The sequence below is a fragment of the Rhinolophus sinicus genome, linkage group LG14 (genome assembly GCF_036562045.2).
Source record: "Rhinolophus sinicus isolate RSC01 linkage group LG14, ASM3656204v1, whole genome shotgun sequence".
NCBI classification, from domain to species: domain Eukaryota; kingdom Metazoa; phylum Chordata; class Mammalia; order Chiroptera; family Rhinolophidae; genus Rhinolophus; species Rhinolophus sinicus.
In genome coordinates this window covers 47,339,202-47,354,603 of record NC_133763.1, presented here as the reverse complement: position 1 = coordinate 47,354,603, position 15,402 = coordinate 47,339,202, and the positions used below count along the sequence as shown (strand labels likewise).

The 15,402-nt window shown below is 44.0% G+C and overlaps 1 protein-coding gene across 1 annotated transcript in view; it reads left to right on the top strand.

Annotated features, from left to right (window-relative positions):
• Window positions 1–14,069, top strand: part of VTCN1 (V-set domain containing T cell activation inhibitor 1) — a 49,344-nt gene extending 35,275 nt beyond the window's left edge. The window contains exons 3-6 of the mRNA XM_019730569.2: window positions 4,629–4,976; window positions 7,674–7,952; window positions 12,067–12,236; window positions 12,537–14,069. Of these exons, the coding sequence (XP_019586128.2) occupies window positions 4,629–4,976; window positions 7,674–7,952; window positions 12,067–12,191 (752 nt within the window). The 3' untranslated portion in view covers window positions 12,192–12,236; window positions 12,537–14,069. The remainder of the gene's footprint in view (window positions 1–4,628; window positions 4,977–7,673; window positions 7,953–12,066; window positions 12,237–12,536) is intronic.
• The last annotated feature ends 1,333 nt before the right edge of the window (window positions 14,070–15,402 follow it).

The following is a 15,402-nucleotide window of genomic DNA, read 5'->3' as shown; positions in this document are numbered from 1 at the left end:
AAATTTTATTTTAGCACTTTTAATCATCATTTGTTTACCTCACAAATAAGTACTGATTGATTGACTTCTGGGTGCCAAGCAATGGCTAGGTCCTCGGCAGTTTTTACGTCCTCACTTGCTTTTACGCCTCCTCTTGATTTGATATGGGGAGGGTGCTTTTACCCATTCCATCTGCCACCTCTTTAATACAAGCTGAAATTGGCTAGCGCCTGCAGCGGGGCCCTGGGGCACCCCACAGCTGCCTACTTCTAATCATTAAGTTCTAAAAGATAGATTTCCACAAATTCTCCACCTGTGGGCTCAAGGCCAACACATTAGAATTAATTCAGTAGCACAATTACCAAACTGAAATAAGTCATTACCATTTCATTCTCTCCATACCCTGTGCTAATTATATTTTTTTTTTCCGAAAAGTAATTTTTCAATTCAACTTTAATGGCTCTTCTAAACTCCAATCAAATTTACCCTTGCTCTCACACAGTTACATTTGCTCCATGACTTTACTGAGAATCTGTGTATGTTCAGTGCCTTCTTTTTCACTGGCTCACATTTCCCCCAAATTTAGAGGTGGTAATCCTGCCACATGTTCCTTACTCCTATAATAATTTCAAATAGAACCATTGTACCTTGATTTCTACTGAGTTCCATTCATTCATTCATTCATTCATTCATGCATTCATTCACTCATTCATTCATGCATTCATGCATTCATTCACTCATTCATTCAAGCATTCATTCACTCATTCATTCATTCATGCATGCATTCACTCACTCATTCATTCATTCATTCACTCAACAACTATTATTTTATTTTTCTCTGTAGAGATACAGCACTAGGCACTTGTCCTAGTTTGCTCAGGCTGCCATAACAAAACACCATAGACTGCGTGGCTTAAACACCAGAAATACACTTTCTCACAGTCCTAGAGGCTGGGAAGTCACTGCAGGTGCCAGATGGCCTCATCTCTAAAGCTTTCATCAAAGGTCCTCTGGCCTATTGAAGCAGAGGTGAGGGCCTCACCCTTGGAAGCCAAGCAGGCAGCCTGAATGACCTCTGAATCACCTTTAGCGTAGTTCTTCCCTTTTCTGGAAGAAGAGCACATGTTCACAGCTGAATAGCTCTACGGTCCCGTCCTGTAGGATCTAAGAAGCCTTTCTTAGTTTCTCGTTTTTTTCCTCTCCCCTTTACTCTCTTTCCCCAGCTGGCAGTGTTTCTGCTGGTGTGATCCCATCTCTATTCTTGGCTTCTGCTGCAGTGGCTGATGCAGCCTTTAGGTCACACTTGACGGTCTCCTGATCAGATGGCCATTCAGCCACACCCTTAGCGTTCTCTTCAGAACAACCTCCTCCGGTTCTGTAATATGGATGGTTCCTTTTCGCCTAACAATTCCTTCTTCAATTCATCTCTCTCCTCTCCCATGTCTTATTATATACAGTCAGGAGTAACCAAGCTGTCTTTTCAACACTTTGCTTATCAATCTCCTCGGCCAAATGGCCAATTTCATCACTCACAAGTTCAACCTTCCACAGAACCCTAAGACACAGTCCAGCCAAGTTCTTTGCCACTTTCTAACAATAAGGGCCTTTCCTCCAGTTCCCAATAACACATTCCTCATTCCCACCTGAAATCTCGCCAGAATAGTCCTTAACATCCGTATCTCTAGCATCTAGCATGCCTGTCAAAATTCTTCCAGCCTTTACCCACCACCCAGCTCCAAAGCTTCCTCCCCATGTTTAGACATTTATTACAGCAGTGCCCCCACTTCTTGGTACCAAAATTTGTATTAGGGTTCTCCAGAGAAACAGAACCAATTGTGTGTGTGTGTGTGTGTGTGTGTGTGTGTGTGTATAGAGAGAGAGGGATAGAACGAGATAGATTTAGAAAAAACTGTCTCACATGATGAGGGAGGCTGACAATTCCCACGGTCTGCAGTCAGCAGACTGGAGACCCAGATGGTTTAGTTCCAGTCTGAGTCCGAAGGCCTGAGAACCAGGACAGCCAATGATATAGTTCCAGTTCGAAAGCCAGAAGGCTCAAGACCCAAGAGACAATGTTTCCGTTTGAGTCCGAGGCAGACAAACACTGATATCCCAACTTAATGCTTCTAGTCAGGTCATACAACTGACTGGATGAGGCCCAACCATCTTAGGGAGTGAGACCTGCTTTACTCCATGTACTGATTCAAATATTAATCTCATCCAGAAACATCTTCACAGACACCCCCAAAATGTAGACAAAATGTCTGGGTACCCTGTGCCTCAGTAAAGCTGACACATAAAATTAATCATTGCAGCATTATAGGGATTACAAATATGATTTAAACCGTTTCTGCCCTTGAAAAGCTTACCAGTGAGGCCAGGCATAAACTCAAGACAAGGTAGAGGGAGGCAGCTGCTGTAATACAGTCAATGGCAAGTGTCAGGGAGAGTAAAGAGAGAGCCTGTTCATTGTGTCTTGGGAGAGTAGAAGAGTGTCTTGCAAGGACTGCCGCCTGCACGGCCTTGAGAATAAGCAGAATTTGGATAACTGGTGATAAAGGCGAGGAAGGAACTATACCCTGCAGGTGCGAGATGAACAGGGGTGTGAAAATGCATTGTGTAACTGTATAACCAGGACTAGCCTGGGATGTCTTAGATATCAATCTGCCAAGTAAAAATAACTGAAAAGCAGATTAAATGGTTAAAGGAGTGTTCAAAAAAAAAATGCGAGGGCAGGCTATGGGGTGTGTTGCATTCATATTACACAGCAAAACTGCATGCCGTCCTCTTTCATCTCTTCTTTCCCAACCTCCCACATGAATGGCCATGTGCGACAGCTGCTCCAGTCTCTCTTCTCCACACTCTAAAGCCCCCAAGCGTCTTCCCACCCGGTGCACATGTGTTCCTCTGCCTCTTCTGTACTTACGATTTTTCTCCCATCAGTAGCTCTCTGTTCTTTCTCATGTACATCTTTCTCGCTTAGCTTTTCCAGGTCTATCCCTCATCCACTACCTTCATCTACTTTATAAAGGCCTAGGAGCCAATTATACAATCCCAACCCCTTATGGGCTAGGAGAGGCCAGAGAGGACATCCGTATGTTCATAATGTTTACCTCTTACATCTGAAAAATACCAAGTATTCTTTGCTTATGTATTTTTCCACCGAAAGCAGAAAATCAACAAATCACTTGATTTGAATAAACAGTACAGACTCTAGAAGAATGTAGTGGGAAATAAGGCTATAATGGTAGAAATAAGGCATGAAGCAATACGAGCTACTATGTATGGGCATTTCCTCTGTGCCATGCAGTATTTAGGGTTGAAGCCTATGCTGGGTGGTCTGAACTTTACTCCACAGCCCTTGGGAGCCACAGAAGACTAGTGATTAGAAAACTAACATGTTCAGATGGAACTTTAAGACCTACCTGTAAGATTCATGCATGTAAAATAGATTGGATGGCAGCAAAGGTGAGAGGCAGGAATACCAATAGGAAGCTGAGAAACGCAGGTGAGAAGCGCTCAGCACCCACCAGGTTGGACTTCTGGGGCTGGAAGGAAGAGAAGTTCGTGTAGACCATTGTAACCTAAGGTCTTTGTAAAGGTTCCTCTTAGACTGGGATGGGAACTGGACCTGAAAACCCTCAGGATCCAAGACAGCTCTGGGGATGGGGGACTCTCTTCATCTTTCTCTCATAGTGTCTGTCCAGTCTGCTTTTAGTCTTTGACCCATCCTCTCCTTAGCTTCACATCCAAACCTCAGGAGCCTCTCAAGAAGATTCAGTGATTTGATTAAATCACTCCTACAGGCGTCCCCAGTCAGCAGCCCCCGGTGCAGAAAGAACAGCTGGTCAACCCTTCACAGACTGAGTGGGCTATCAGCTGGACTAGTGGGAATGAGGCCGTGCACAGGGCTGGCACCATAATTAATATTGTACTGGTGGTGTGATTGGAGAGGAGGGAGGGAGTGTCTTCTCTCTTAGGCCAAGAAACAATTTAATTAAGTACCATTCTTCATCATGCCATAGCTAGCCAGCACTGTAACCTTGACCAACAAACTTGTCTTCTCTGTGCCTTAGTTCCCTCATCATTCAAATGGAGATAAAAGTAAGAGCACATTAGCATTCTTCAGAATTACTAGTCAGTTAACATGAAGTTTCACTTCTGAGCCACTTCTAGGTAACTGAAAATAACAATACCTCTTATGTCTAATTATAATTTGCAAATCAAGGTCACATCCATTTGATTGGATCCCCACAAGAACTCTTTAAGGTAGGTAAGACAGATATTTTCACCTCCCTTTTTCCGAGATGCAGAGAGGTTACACGATTCACTCAAGGTCACACACATATTCAGTGACAAAGCCAGGACCTGAATTCTCATCTTCAGACCCCAAGTCCAGTGTGTTTTCCTCTTGTTGCCCCTCACAGTTTGGATTGGTTGGGCTCAAAAAGCTACTGTTTGTGGCACATCTGCTGTAGGTATCAAAACTATTGCCTTCCTGCTCTTTCTATTGTCCTTACGTCTTTCTTTATGTCTCTCCTGTGCTCGTATATTTCTCGTTTACTACAGGAGTCTCTGTTTGGCTCTTAGGAGTGAAGGTTTTGGTTGTACAAGCTCCTTGGCACTAACCGTTCCTTCCTGAATTTCAGGCACACATTCCATCACAGTCACAACTCTCACCTCAGCGGGGAACCTCGGGGAGGACGGAATCCTGAGCTGCACCTTTGAACCTGACATCAAGCTGTCTGATATCGTGATACAGTGGCTAAAGGAAGGCGTCATGGGCTTGGTCCATGAGTTTAAAGAAGGCAAAGATGACCTGTCAGACCAGAATGAAATGTTCCGAGGCCGGACAGCAGTGTTTGCTGATCAAGTGAGAGTTGGCAACGCCTCCCTGAGGTTGAAAAATGTGCAACTCACAGATGCTGGCACCTACAAATGTTACATTGTCACTTCCAAAGGCAAGGGGAATGCGAACCTTGAGTACAAAACTGGAGGTAAGTCACGTTTGCAGAGAGGGAGAGGAAGTGCCAAAAGATACTGGTGGCTAAAGAACATGGGTTACTAATGAAATGTGATGTCGTTATGCTCATGAGTGACTCATCTCAGACAAGACCCTCGAATTCTGCGAGCAGCCGTCCACGCTGTCCAAGACCATTATCATAGCAGGTCTTGAAATCTTGCTTTTCAGGACTCTAAAGGCTCTTCTGAATTTTCACGTGTATTCCCTGAAATATTTTGCCACAATAAATATAGTCTCTGTTATTGGAGCCTCTGGTACCATTAGTAAGAGAAGCCTAGAATCGGCCTGAGACTTTTCTCTACAAAGCAGGCCCCAGCCCAAGTCTGGAATCCGTACCTTCAGGGACTTACAACAGTAGAGCTCATTAGAGGAGAAGTTCACAGGTAATTAAATAAAACAGTTTTGTCCCATAAACTCACTAATCCTCCCCCAATGAAACCCGCCCTTCCTTACCAACTAAATTTCACGTGTCTTCTGAATGTATGCTGGAGGGACTCAGACAGATACTGGAAAGAATAAAAAGATGATTAAGAAAACAGAGATGGTTGCTCCTCCACTTGCAGAGCTCATAGTGTAGCGCTTACAGAGAGGAGGGTTGGGGCAGAAAGACAAATATGTAAATATCTACAATAATTGGTAGAGTGTGTCAGATGCTCTAAGAGAAGTATAAATGGTCTGATTTTGGGATTCAGATGAAGAGAGAGATCATATCCAAATGCACAGGGAGGGAGGGGACAGGAAAGCCCCATGGAGAGAGGGTGGCGTTGAAGGGGAGCCTAGAAGGAGAGGCAGACAGTAGCCTGAGGTCTCCCAGCCTGAGCTTGTCTGCACAGGCCTTTCTTGGACACCTCATAACATGTATATGGAATGGTTTGAAGCACAGAGCTAGCGCCAGGCCTGGGCCAGTACAGTGGCCTGGGCAAGGCAACCCCGCTGAGTCTGTTTCTTTATCTTCAAATGGGGATTCATACGGTCACGTCAAAGGGACACTGGAGCCAACTGAAAGGGCTTCCACTGGAGACATGAGCAGCAAAAGAAACAATACAGTATTCAATTATAACTCTAAGTATAAAATGAATACAGAGGAGTCCACACTGACATAAACACGAGAGCGATGCAACAAATCTTTACAGATAAATTCCAGACAATGTATGTAGGTCTCTCCTCCTCCAGGAGGTGGAACCTAGTACTTCCCCCTCTCCCTGCACCAGATCCAGCGTGTGTCCGACCTAGTAAAGTCCAGCTTCCACATAAACCTGGCACACGTAGCCTCAGCCATCACAGTGGACATCCTCAGTGACAAGTCACGTTGACAGCATGCACTGTCTGACATGACACGATGCGAAGGGCACGTTACTTCCTGTAGCCTTCCTCTCCAAAACCCACAGCTTCAGTCTAATCATGAGGAAAACAGTAGAGAAGTTCCAGTCGAGGGGAGGGAAGCCTGCGAAACACCTGAGCAGCACTGCTCAGAACTGTCACGGTGATCCAAAACACGGAAAGACTGAGAAACTGTCACAGACCAGAGGAGCCCGACAGGACGTGACAAATAAATGCAATGTGGTATTCCGGATGGGATCCTGGGACAGAAAGAGGGCATTGGTGGAAAACCTGGTAGGATCCAAACAGTCTGGAGCTTAGCTAACAGTAATGCACCAGCCGTGGTTCTCAGTTTTGACAAGTGGGCCGCTGGGAGAAACTGGGTGAGGAGTATGCAAGAACTCGGTGCTATCTTTGCAACTTTTCTGTAAATCTGAAATTACTCCAAAATCAAACGCTTATTTTTTAAAAAATGGGGACGATAACAGGTATCTGTAGGACTGTTGTGGAGACCAAACGAGAGAATGTCTGGAATTTGGCACCTAGCACAGGGCACCCCCTGAATAAATGATGTCTGTTTTGCGCGCTCTAGGGGCAAAGCAAGGCCTTTCCTTTCACTGCTCACGCAGCACTAGCACAGTCCTGGGCAAAAGCAGCTGCTAAATAAATTAATAAATTGTGTCTTGCCTATGGGCATCACAAGCATTTTACAGTCAAAAGTCCAGGCCTTAACATTTTCCACAAGTGTCTCTCTGCCTAGACAGAGGAGGGAGCTAGTCTTACTGTCACAATGCAGTTATCTCCCCAGTGAGGAGAATTATCTTAGTAGAAAACAAGAGCCTGTCTCCACACCTGGATTCCACAGCATGACAGTCTCGGCCCAAGAAAACTCCAAACCCCATGAGCACAGGGCTTGTGTACGGGATTTCTTTGGGTGCCAGGTCGAAGCTGTTTTTCCTTCCTCTCCCTCCCCGCCCTATTTTCTCCAGGCAGGAAAATACATGCAGTCCAGGTGCCTGGGAAACCACCCAGTCTCCCTAACGGGTAGGCTTTTCTGAGATCACCGGAACTCCTCTTACACGCAGAAATGTATCTATGGTAACAGTTATACCTAGGACTTAGGTCCCTGGCGTCTATGCTATTGGCAAGAGTTGTGATGGAGAGCAACACTAGAAATAATCGTTCTTTGCACCCACAGCACAGCGGGCCATCCCCACACTGCTCACCGGGGAAGTACAGAGTCACTTCACTGGCGGAAACCACTGTGTTGTTAAGACCTAGCATTTCCAAGGCTATCTTGTCTTATCTGCCTGACCTTGACATCTGTCCTTTCTGACCTTCAACCCTGCAGCCTTCAGCATCCCCAAGATGGACGTGGACTACAACGCCAGCTCAGAGAGCTTTCGGTGTGAGGCTCCCCGGTGGTTCCCCCAGCCCACAGTGGTCTGGACATCCCAAGTGGACCAGAGAGCCAACTTCTCAGAAGTCTCCAACACCAGCTTTGAGCTGAACTCTGAGAACGTGACCATGAAGGTTGTATCCGTCCTCTACAACGTCACGGTCAACAACACATACTCCTGTATGATCGAGAACAGCATTGCCAAAGCCACGGGGGATATCAAAGTGACAGGTGGGTTCCTTCACACTTTCATATGGGTTTATCGGGTAAGCAAGAATCAAACCTAAATTAAACTCTACAACAGAGATGTTATGTACCAGGGCACAGAAAGCTCGAGAGTTCTCTTCACTGAGATCTTGATCACAACTCCCGTTGAGATTGCATTATATAAGAAGACGACTACAAAACAGCATTTATGGCATAGAGGTCAAAGCTGTTGTGGAAGGAACACATCAGGAGAATCGCTGTCTTATATTTAACATAATACCCGGCAGAATACTTTGCATACTACAAGTTCCCTATAAATGTTTGCTGAATTTAACTGAATAAACCATTTTCTCATCAGCTTAATTTTTTAACTTTTATTTAAAATTATATATGAAACTTATGGAGTAGGAGAAAATACAAATCATATATCTGGTCAATGGTTAATATCCAGAATACAAAAAGAACTCCTACAACTCAACAAAAAAAATTCAAATAATCAGATTAAAAAATGGGCAAAGGACTTGAACAGACAATTCCCCAAAGAAGACATACAAATGACCAACAAGCACATGAAACGATGCTCAACATCACTAACCATCAGAGAAATGTAAATGGAAACCATAATATCACCTCAAACCCATTAGGATGGCTACTGTTTGGAAAAAACAACAACAGAAAATAACAAGTGTTGGTGAGGAGAGGAGAAATTGGAACCCTTGTGCATGTTGGTGAGATTGCAAAATGGTGCAACCAGTATAGAAAACAGTATAAAGGTTCCTTACAGTATTAAAAATAGAACCTACCATATGATCCAGCAATCCCATTTCTATGTGTATATCCAAAAGAATTGAAAGTAGGGGCTCGAAGAGAGATTTAAACACCCATGTTCACAGCAGTGTTATTCACAATAGGCAAGAGAAAGAAACAATCGAAAATGTCCATCAACATATGAACAGATAAACAGAATGTAGTATATACATACAAATGAATATTATTCAGCCTTAAAAAAAGAAGGAAATCCTTTCATATGCTAAAATATGGATGAATTGTCAGGATATTATGCTAAGTGAAATAATCCCACCACAGAAAGACAAATACTGTGCAATTCCATTTATATAAGGTATCTAAAGTAGTCAAATTCATAGAAACAGAAAGTAGATGGTGGTTACCAGCAGCTGAGGGTAAGGAGGAAGGAAAGAGAGTTACTATTTCATGGATATAGAGTTTTCCATTCCAAGATGTAAAAGTTTAGGAGCTCTGTTTCACAACAGTGTGAATATGCTTAACACTAATGAACAGCACACTTAAAAATGGCAAGATAGCAAATTTTATGTTATGTGTTTACCACACATAAAAAAGCCTCCGACAAAAACTGTATATATGAGAGAGAGCTCTTCCACTGTCCTGTGGAACAAACTGGTGCCTGCCATGGTTAGAACGCTTTTAGTTACCTGCAAGAGGAAACCACCCCAAATAAGCCTAAGCTAAAAGGGTAATGGGATGTCCTGTGGAACTAAGGACAGTACTGCAATATGGCTTCAGGCACTTAAATTCCACTGGGATTCTTCCTCTCTCATTTCTACTTGATTCTTTCTTTACCCTCTAATTTACTCTCTCGTTTCGTCTATAGAGCAGAATGTGATTGGCGAGAGCTGCTAGCTTTTAAAGTCTCTTTCACTCAGAGTAACCAGACTGAACCTCAATCCTTTGGTCCTATTCTGCATTCCCAGAGAAGCTCACCGTGGGCCAGCTGCCCTCACCTAGACAACGAGGCAGTACCTGAGGAAAGGCTTTACCAAAAGAGAACGGGGGATGAAGCATTGGGCATTCAAAACAATGGGTGTGAACAACAGCATCTCAGTTTAGATCTCAATAAAAAGCTCCAAACTGTATAACTGATGCCTTCTAATAGAAAGGGCAGTAACTGAACAAACCACAGAAATTGAGCACAGCTTTTATTCAGTGAGCAGATTTTTTTCCCCCATACGTGCTCATTGGATACATCAGAATAAGTGTTCCATGTATCAGTACTATGACTAAATACAACTTTTGGTAACATGGCATAGCTCAAAGTTAAGAAAATAACATAATCCCTTCTTGCCACGCACAGAGGAGGTATTCCATACATGCTTTTAAACAACTGAATGAGGCCATGGGGTTTACATCTTCTGTTCTCTGACTCTACTGCTAACTCAAGTCATTCATTCAACAACTATCAATTGTGTGCTGGATATATACAGAGCAATATGTAAGTCCCAATAAATACAGAGAAATCAATCAATGTAGCTGTGCGTAGGGGAAAGAGTTGTTAATTAAGACTATATGAGGTCGGTAGATGAGGCAGAGTTTAAGCCGGGTTTTAAGGAAGAAGAACAGATTCGCTAGATAGGAAAGCATGAAGTCAGGAGCCTACATCCATGTCCAGGGGAGAGATCCTGGGGATGGCGGACACAGGAAGGGAAGGGGAAGAATGAAAAGTTCACGAAGGGCTTAGTGACACCAATGTGAAGGACTAGAGAAAGAGCAAGTCAGATGGGTCTGCCATGTCTAACCAGGTTGCTAAGAAGCTTGGCTTAGGAATGCTACCAACAAAAAGTTAAAACACAGGAGCACCAACATGCTTGGCAAAAAGATGAGGGATTTAGAGATGCTGAGTTGCAAGTGCCCATTGTTTACCTGGGTACAGATGTCCGATGCTTAGCACGTTACCCAGCATAAGACAGGTGTGGGGGAGAATGCTTCACCCCGACCCCACATAGTTGCTTCCATGAGGAGAGAGCCCCACCAATGTAACCCTTCTAGCCTGTCTCCTCTCCCCTCTTTCACTCCTCACCAGAGAAGGAAGAATTACTAATTTATCTGATTGGGGAGTTTATTCAAAGAAGCTGGACATAAAAGTACATAGTTCAGTTCCTCCTTTTGCCTTTTCTCTCTAGCTAACCCTCAGGAAGTATAATTTCTACTCTGCTCCCCCAGAGCCATCAGGTTTTCAAGGGCAGATCTGCCCTTGGAGGAGGAAGCCTGCCCCGGTGTGGTGCTGCCTGCAACTGGAGAAGCCTGGTCTGCAGCTCACGTCCCTGCAGACAAAGCCTCATCCTTTATCAGATTTATCAGTAATAAAGGGGATGCTTTTCCTTCCAGTTGCCTCACTCTTTTTGTCCGACTCGTGAATTGATCCAGAACTCAGGTGGGAAGGGGGTGTTATTTTTTGGACTCCTTTGAACCCCAACAGTAGGTACTCAAAAATATTTACTGAACAATTATGTTTATGACTGACATACACAATAGCAACTGTAAATCCAGCTGTGGAACTCAGGACAGGGTTCAGGCTGAGGAGGTGAATTTGGAAATAAATGATCAGCTTAATGAAAGTAATGCTCATTAGGCTTAAGTGGGGTTACTGTTATTGTTGTTTTTATAGCTAATACTTATAGAGTGCTTACTATGTGCCAGGCACTGTGCTAAGGGCTTTGCATGTATTAACTCATTAATCCTCCTAAGAACTCTACAAAGTACGTGATTATTATTATTATTATTTTAGTCCTATTTTGTAGATGGAGAAACTGGAACACGTATAGATTGAGTAAATTGCCTGAAGTCACACAGCTAGTAAGTGTCAGAGCTGAAATGAACTAAATGAGATTGGACTGTCTAGGGAGAAAATGGAGTAAAGAGTAATTTCTTCGCTTCTACCTTTCTCTCCTTCAAAATGAGAACAATACTTTCTCATCACTTTGTGGTGGTGTGCAGGAAGCGAATAACACAGAACCTGTAACGGTCACTACCTAGAGGAAACAAATGTGTCTGAAACCAAGGACTGGTCACGGCTGTTTGTTTAGCTTGTTCTTTATTTGGTAACCGATAATGATCTCTTTATTGGTGTAGTTTTTCATTTCTCTGAGTGCTAGCCAGAGTGGACCACAGAACAGAATTTCCTCTGAAGAAAGGGAAAGCTCTGCTTTGAAGCCCATTACAGAAAACTAGAGAATGGGGTACAACATTGCCCTCAAATTTGGGGTACAACTTGTATTAGGAACAAGTTGTTCTGTTTTTCGGGTATTTTCTTTGCTGACCAGCCATGTGAAGAAGATACCCAGCGTTTCCACTATGACCCTGAACTTTTTCTCTCCCTTCACAGACTCTGAGATTAAAAGGCGGAGTCACCTAGAGCTGCTGGACTCAAAGGCTTCCCGGTGTGTCTCTTCTTCCTTTGCCATCAGCTGGATACTCCTGCCTCTCTCCTCTTGCCTGATGCTAAAATAATGTGCCTTAGCCACCCAGAAACCTGCACAGCCATCGGTATGACAGGTGAGATGAATCCTGAATGGCGTGGAGGATCGGTTGTGTATGTGTTTGTGTTCCTAACGAGAGTCAAGCAGCCCCCCAGCATCTGCTCTGAGGCGACCCCTGCCCTTAAGGAAAGACTCAAGCTGTCTCCTTTCCCCAGCAGCCCATGTACCATGCAGTCTCGCTAGAACATCATCAAAATACAGACAAACAAGGCCACTTCTGAATAAGACAGACACCAGACACAGACAGGGAGATTTCCAGTTCTCAACAGGTATTTGCCAAATGGTTGTAATGGTATCTTATTGCTGTTATTTTCAGACTCCCAGGATTCCGCAGAACTATTTCACCACAAGATATGACCTAGTTTTATACTCCTTGGGGGAAATGAATTCATGTCTAGAAGTCTGGAGTGAACATATAAGATCAAGAAGCAAAAAGAAGCCAAAAGGGACCCGTGGACGACTCCAATATGAACAAGATATATCCATCTTCAAAGACATATATTAAAAGTTGGGAAAATAATTCATCTGAACTGGAGAAGTGTGTTAAGACTGCTAAGTAAAATGCTCGTGGAGACAAGTGTATCCCCATATCTTAGGGACCTCCCCTTACCCATCCCCATTTGGGGAGTGAGAGGATGGGATAATGCATCTCCTTTGTCTCTGAATCTTTAGTTATATTGCTGTAATATTGCTCTGAGCAAAGTCCTAGAAAGTTTTGATGGCAACATATCCACGTTTTATAATCCACAAATTAAGCCATAGTGGACACAGTAAAAAGCTGCTAATCAGCTGCCACGTCACAATTCAGAGGTGGCTGCATTTTAGTGATGGCTCAAATGAGTCATTATTCCTTACGATGCTTCCGAAAGTGCCTTCGCATCTCCTCGCACTGACCCATGCTAGAGACATGTGGGAAATGATCATGATTGTAACATAGAAAAACATAGTTGGGGGACAGTGATTTTCTAAATGTTCTGAGCACCTTGTTTTTTTAACAAACAAAAGCCATTTCATTTCTCAGATGATGTTCACCCTTGAGTGGTCAGGGAAAGAGCTGTCACCTTGACTGCACGTGGCATTAGGTCATCACAAGGTTTGAGGCTTCTGCTTTCTATCCTGCATGGACAGCGATGACCTTGGCTTTCAACAGCATCTAGAGTAGTGGGGCTCACTCAGCCGGGGCCATTTTGCAACCTCCTGGGGACATTTAGAAATGTTCGCAAACGATTTTAGTTGTCACAGTTTGGAGTGGTGGGTGCTACTGGCACCTATAGAGCCCAGGGGTGCTGTTCAATGCCCTGCAATGTCCAGGACACCAACCCACAACAAAGAATTATCCAGCCGAAAAGGTCTGTCACGCTGAGGTTAAGAAACCCTGATGTAGAGTAGGAAAAGGTCTAAAAAAGAGAGCCAGAACTCAGTTTGGGGCGACCTGACAGGATTATGTGCAGCCAGTTGAGCTTCTAAGTTCCTTTCCCTTCATTTTTCTCTACATGGCAAGTTCTGTGAGAGAGCCGCTGGAGTCCATCTCAAGTTCTCTCACTCGGAACTTAGACCTCAGAACCCCGGCTAGTCAAAACTCAAATCAAGGCAACAGAGACGTGTATCTTCCGGAAACACAGACACTTCTGAAAGCAGGGACAATAGAGCTTGGGGACGAGGCCGTGAGGAATGAAGCTGTGATGGGAAAGAATGTTTGCTTTGCAGCCCTCTCCCAACACTTTAACGTGGGTGGACACTGCGTCCCTAGCACTTTGGACCTGCCATGACTGTATGACATTTTGTGATAGAAAACTTGATTTTAGAGTTCTGACCATTCAAGAGAATGATTAAATACATATTTCCTATACTGTCATCTGCCTGGTTTGTCACAGAAAGTGAGTGTACGGGAAGATGGATAAAAAGCCACCGGTCACATTTTAAAGGTTAGTGCCTAGCACATAACAGGCCTTCAATAAATGTTGAATGAATGGATAAATGAATGGGAAAGAATGAGAGGAGGCTGTGAGCATGGGCCAGGCAGCTGGGTCTAGTGTGTTAAGAAAATTCCACTTGGCTGTACCAACCTGGCATGTTTCCATCTGGGAAAATAAGTGGTGACAGTGGACTTGAATACATATAGGTGGACAAACCCATGGCTCTAGTGTCAAAAAACATCTGACTTTTCCTTCTCAGGAATCATCGAATTCTCAAATCTTAGAGGTGGAAGAAGCTCAAAGTCACCTTTCCTAGTCCTTTCACTTTTCAGATGAAGACCCAGAGCTGAAGTGTGGGTAACTGGCTGTCTACAGGTTGTATCACTCGCCAAAAATCACGCTGGTAGTCAACGGGAGGATGACACCTATAGAAATTTTAATTTTCAAATTCCCAGGGGACTTTTGGAAGGACTCTTGGCTGCATTCCCAGCTTGTTCTCACTGGGCCTTTTGCAAGAAGAGAACAACACGGAACCAAACCAAGAAAGGGAGCTGTGAAAACATGGACACTCCTACCCCAGGTCAATTCTTTGGCCTTGTCCATGAGCGCAGAGCAGGTGCATTGAACCACAGACGCATTACGTCAGCTCAAGTGCAAGGACCGGAATATCATGTATACCATAAACATCTGGGGACGGTCAAATCTAGATCTAACGGCTGAAGCATTTCAGACGAATTAATACATTTGAGGGAACAAACAAGTCAGACTTCAAGGTAAAGTGTAGGCTACCCACTGCACCCAGGTTGTATGAGGATTTGTTGTAACTGCATTGTTAATTGGGGGACAGGGTGTGCAGGGGGTATAATGCATACCTTGTTTCCCCGAAAATAAGACGTAGCCGGACAATCAGCTCTAATGCGTCTTTTGGAGCAAAAATTAATATAAGACCCGGTCTTATTTTACTATAATATAAGACCAGGTACAATACAACACAACACAACACAACACAACACAACACAACACAATACAATACCAGGTCTTATATTAATTTTTGCTCCAAAAGACGCATTAGAGCTGATGGTCCGGCCAGGTCTGATTTTTGCGGAAACACGGTAAGAAGGCTTCTGCCCCACGGCACATGTGCTGTGCTTTGGTTCTACTGATGAAACTTACAATTCCTACCCTCCCTCTAGCTGGTGAAGTCTCCACACATCCGACTGGCTGCTCTAACTCAGACTGTCTTACAATGTGCCCGAGCTCCTTGCT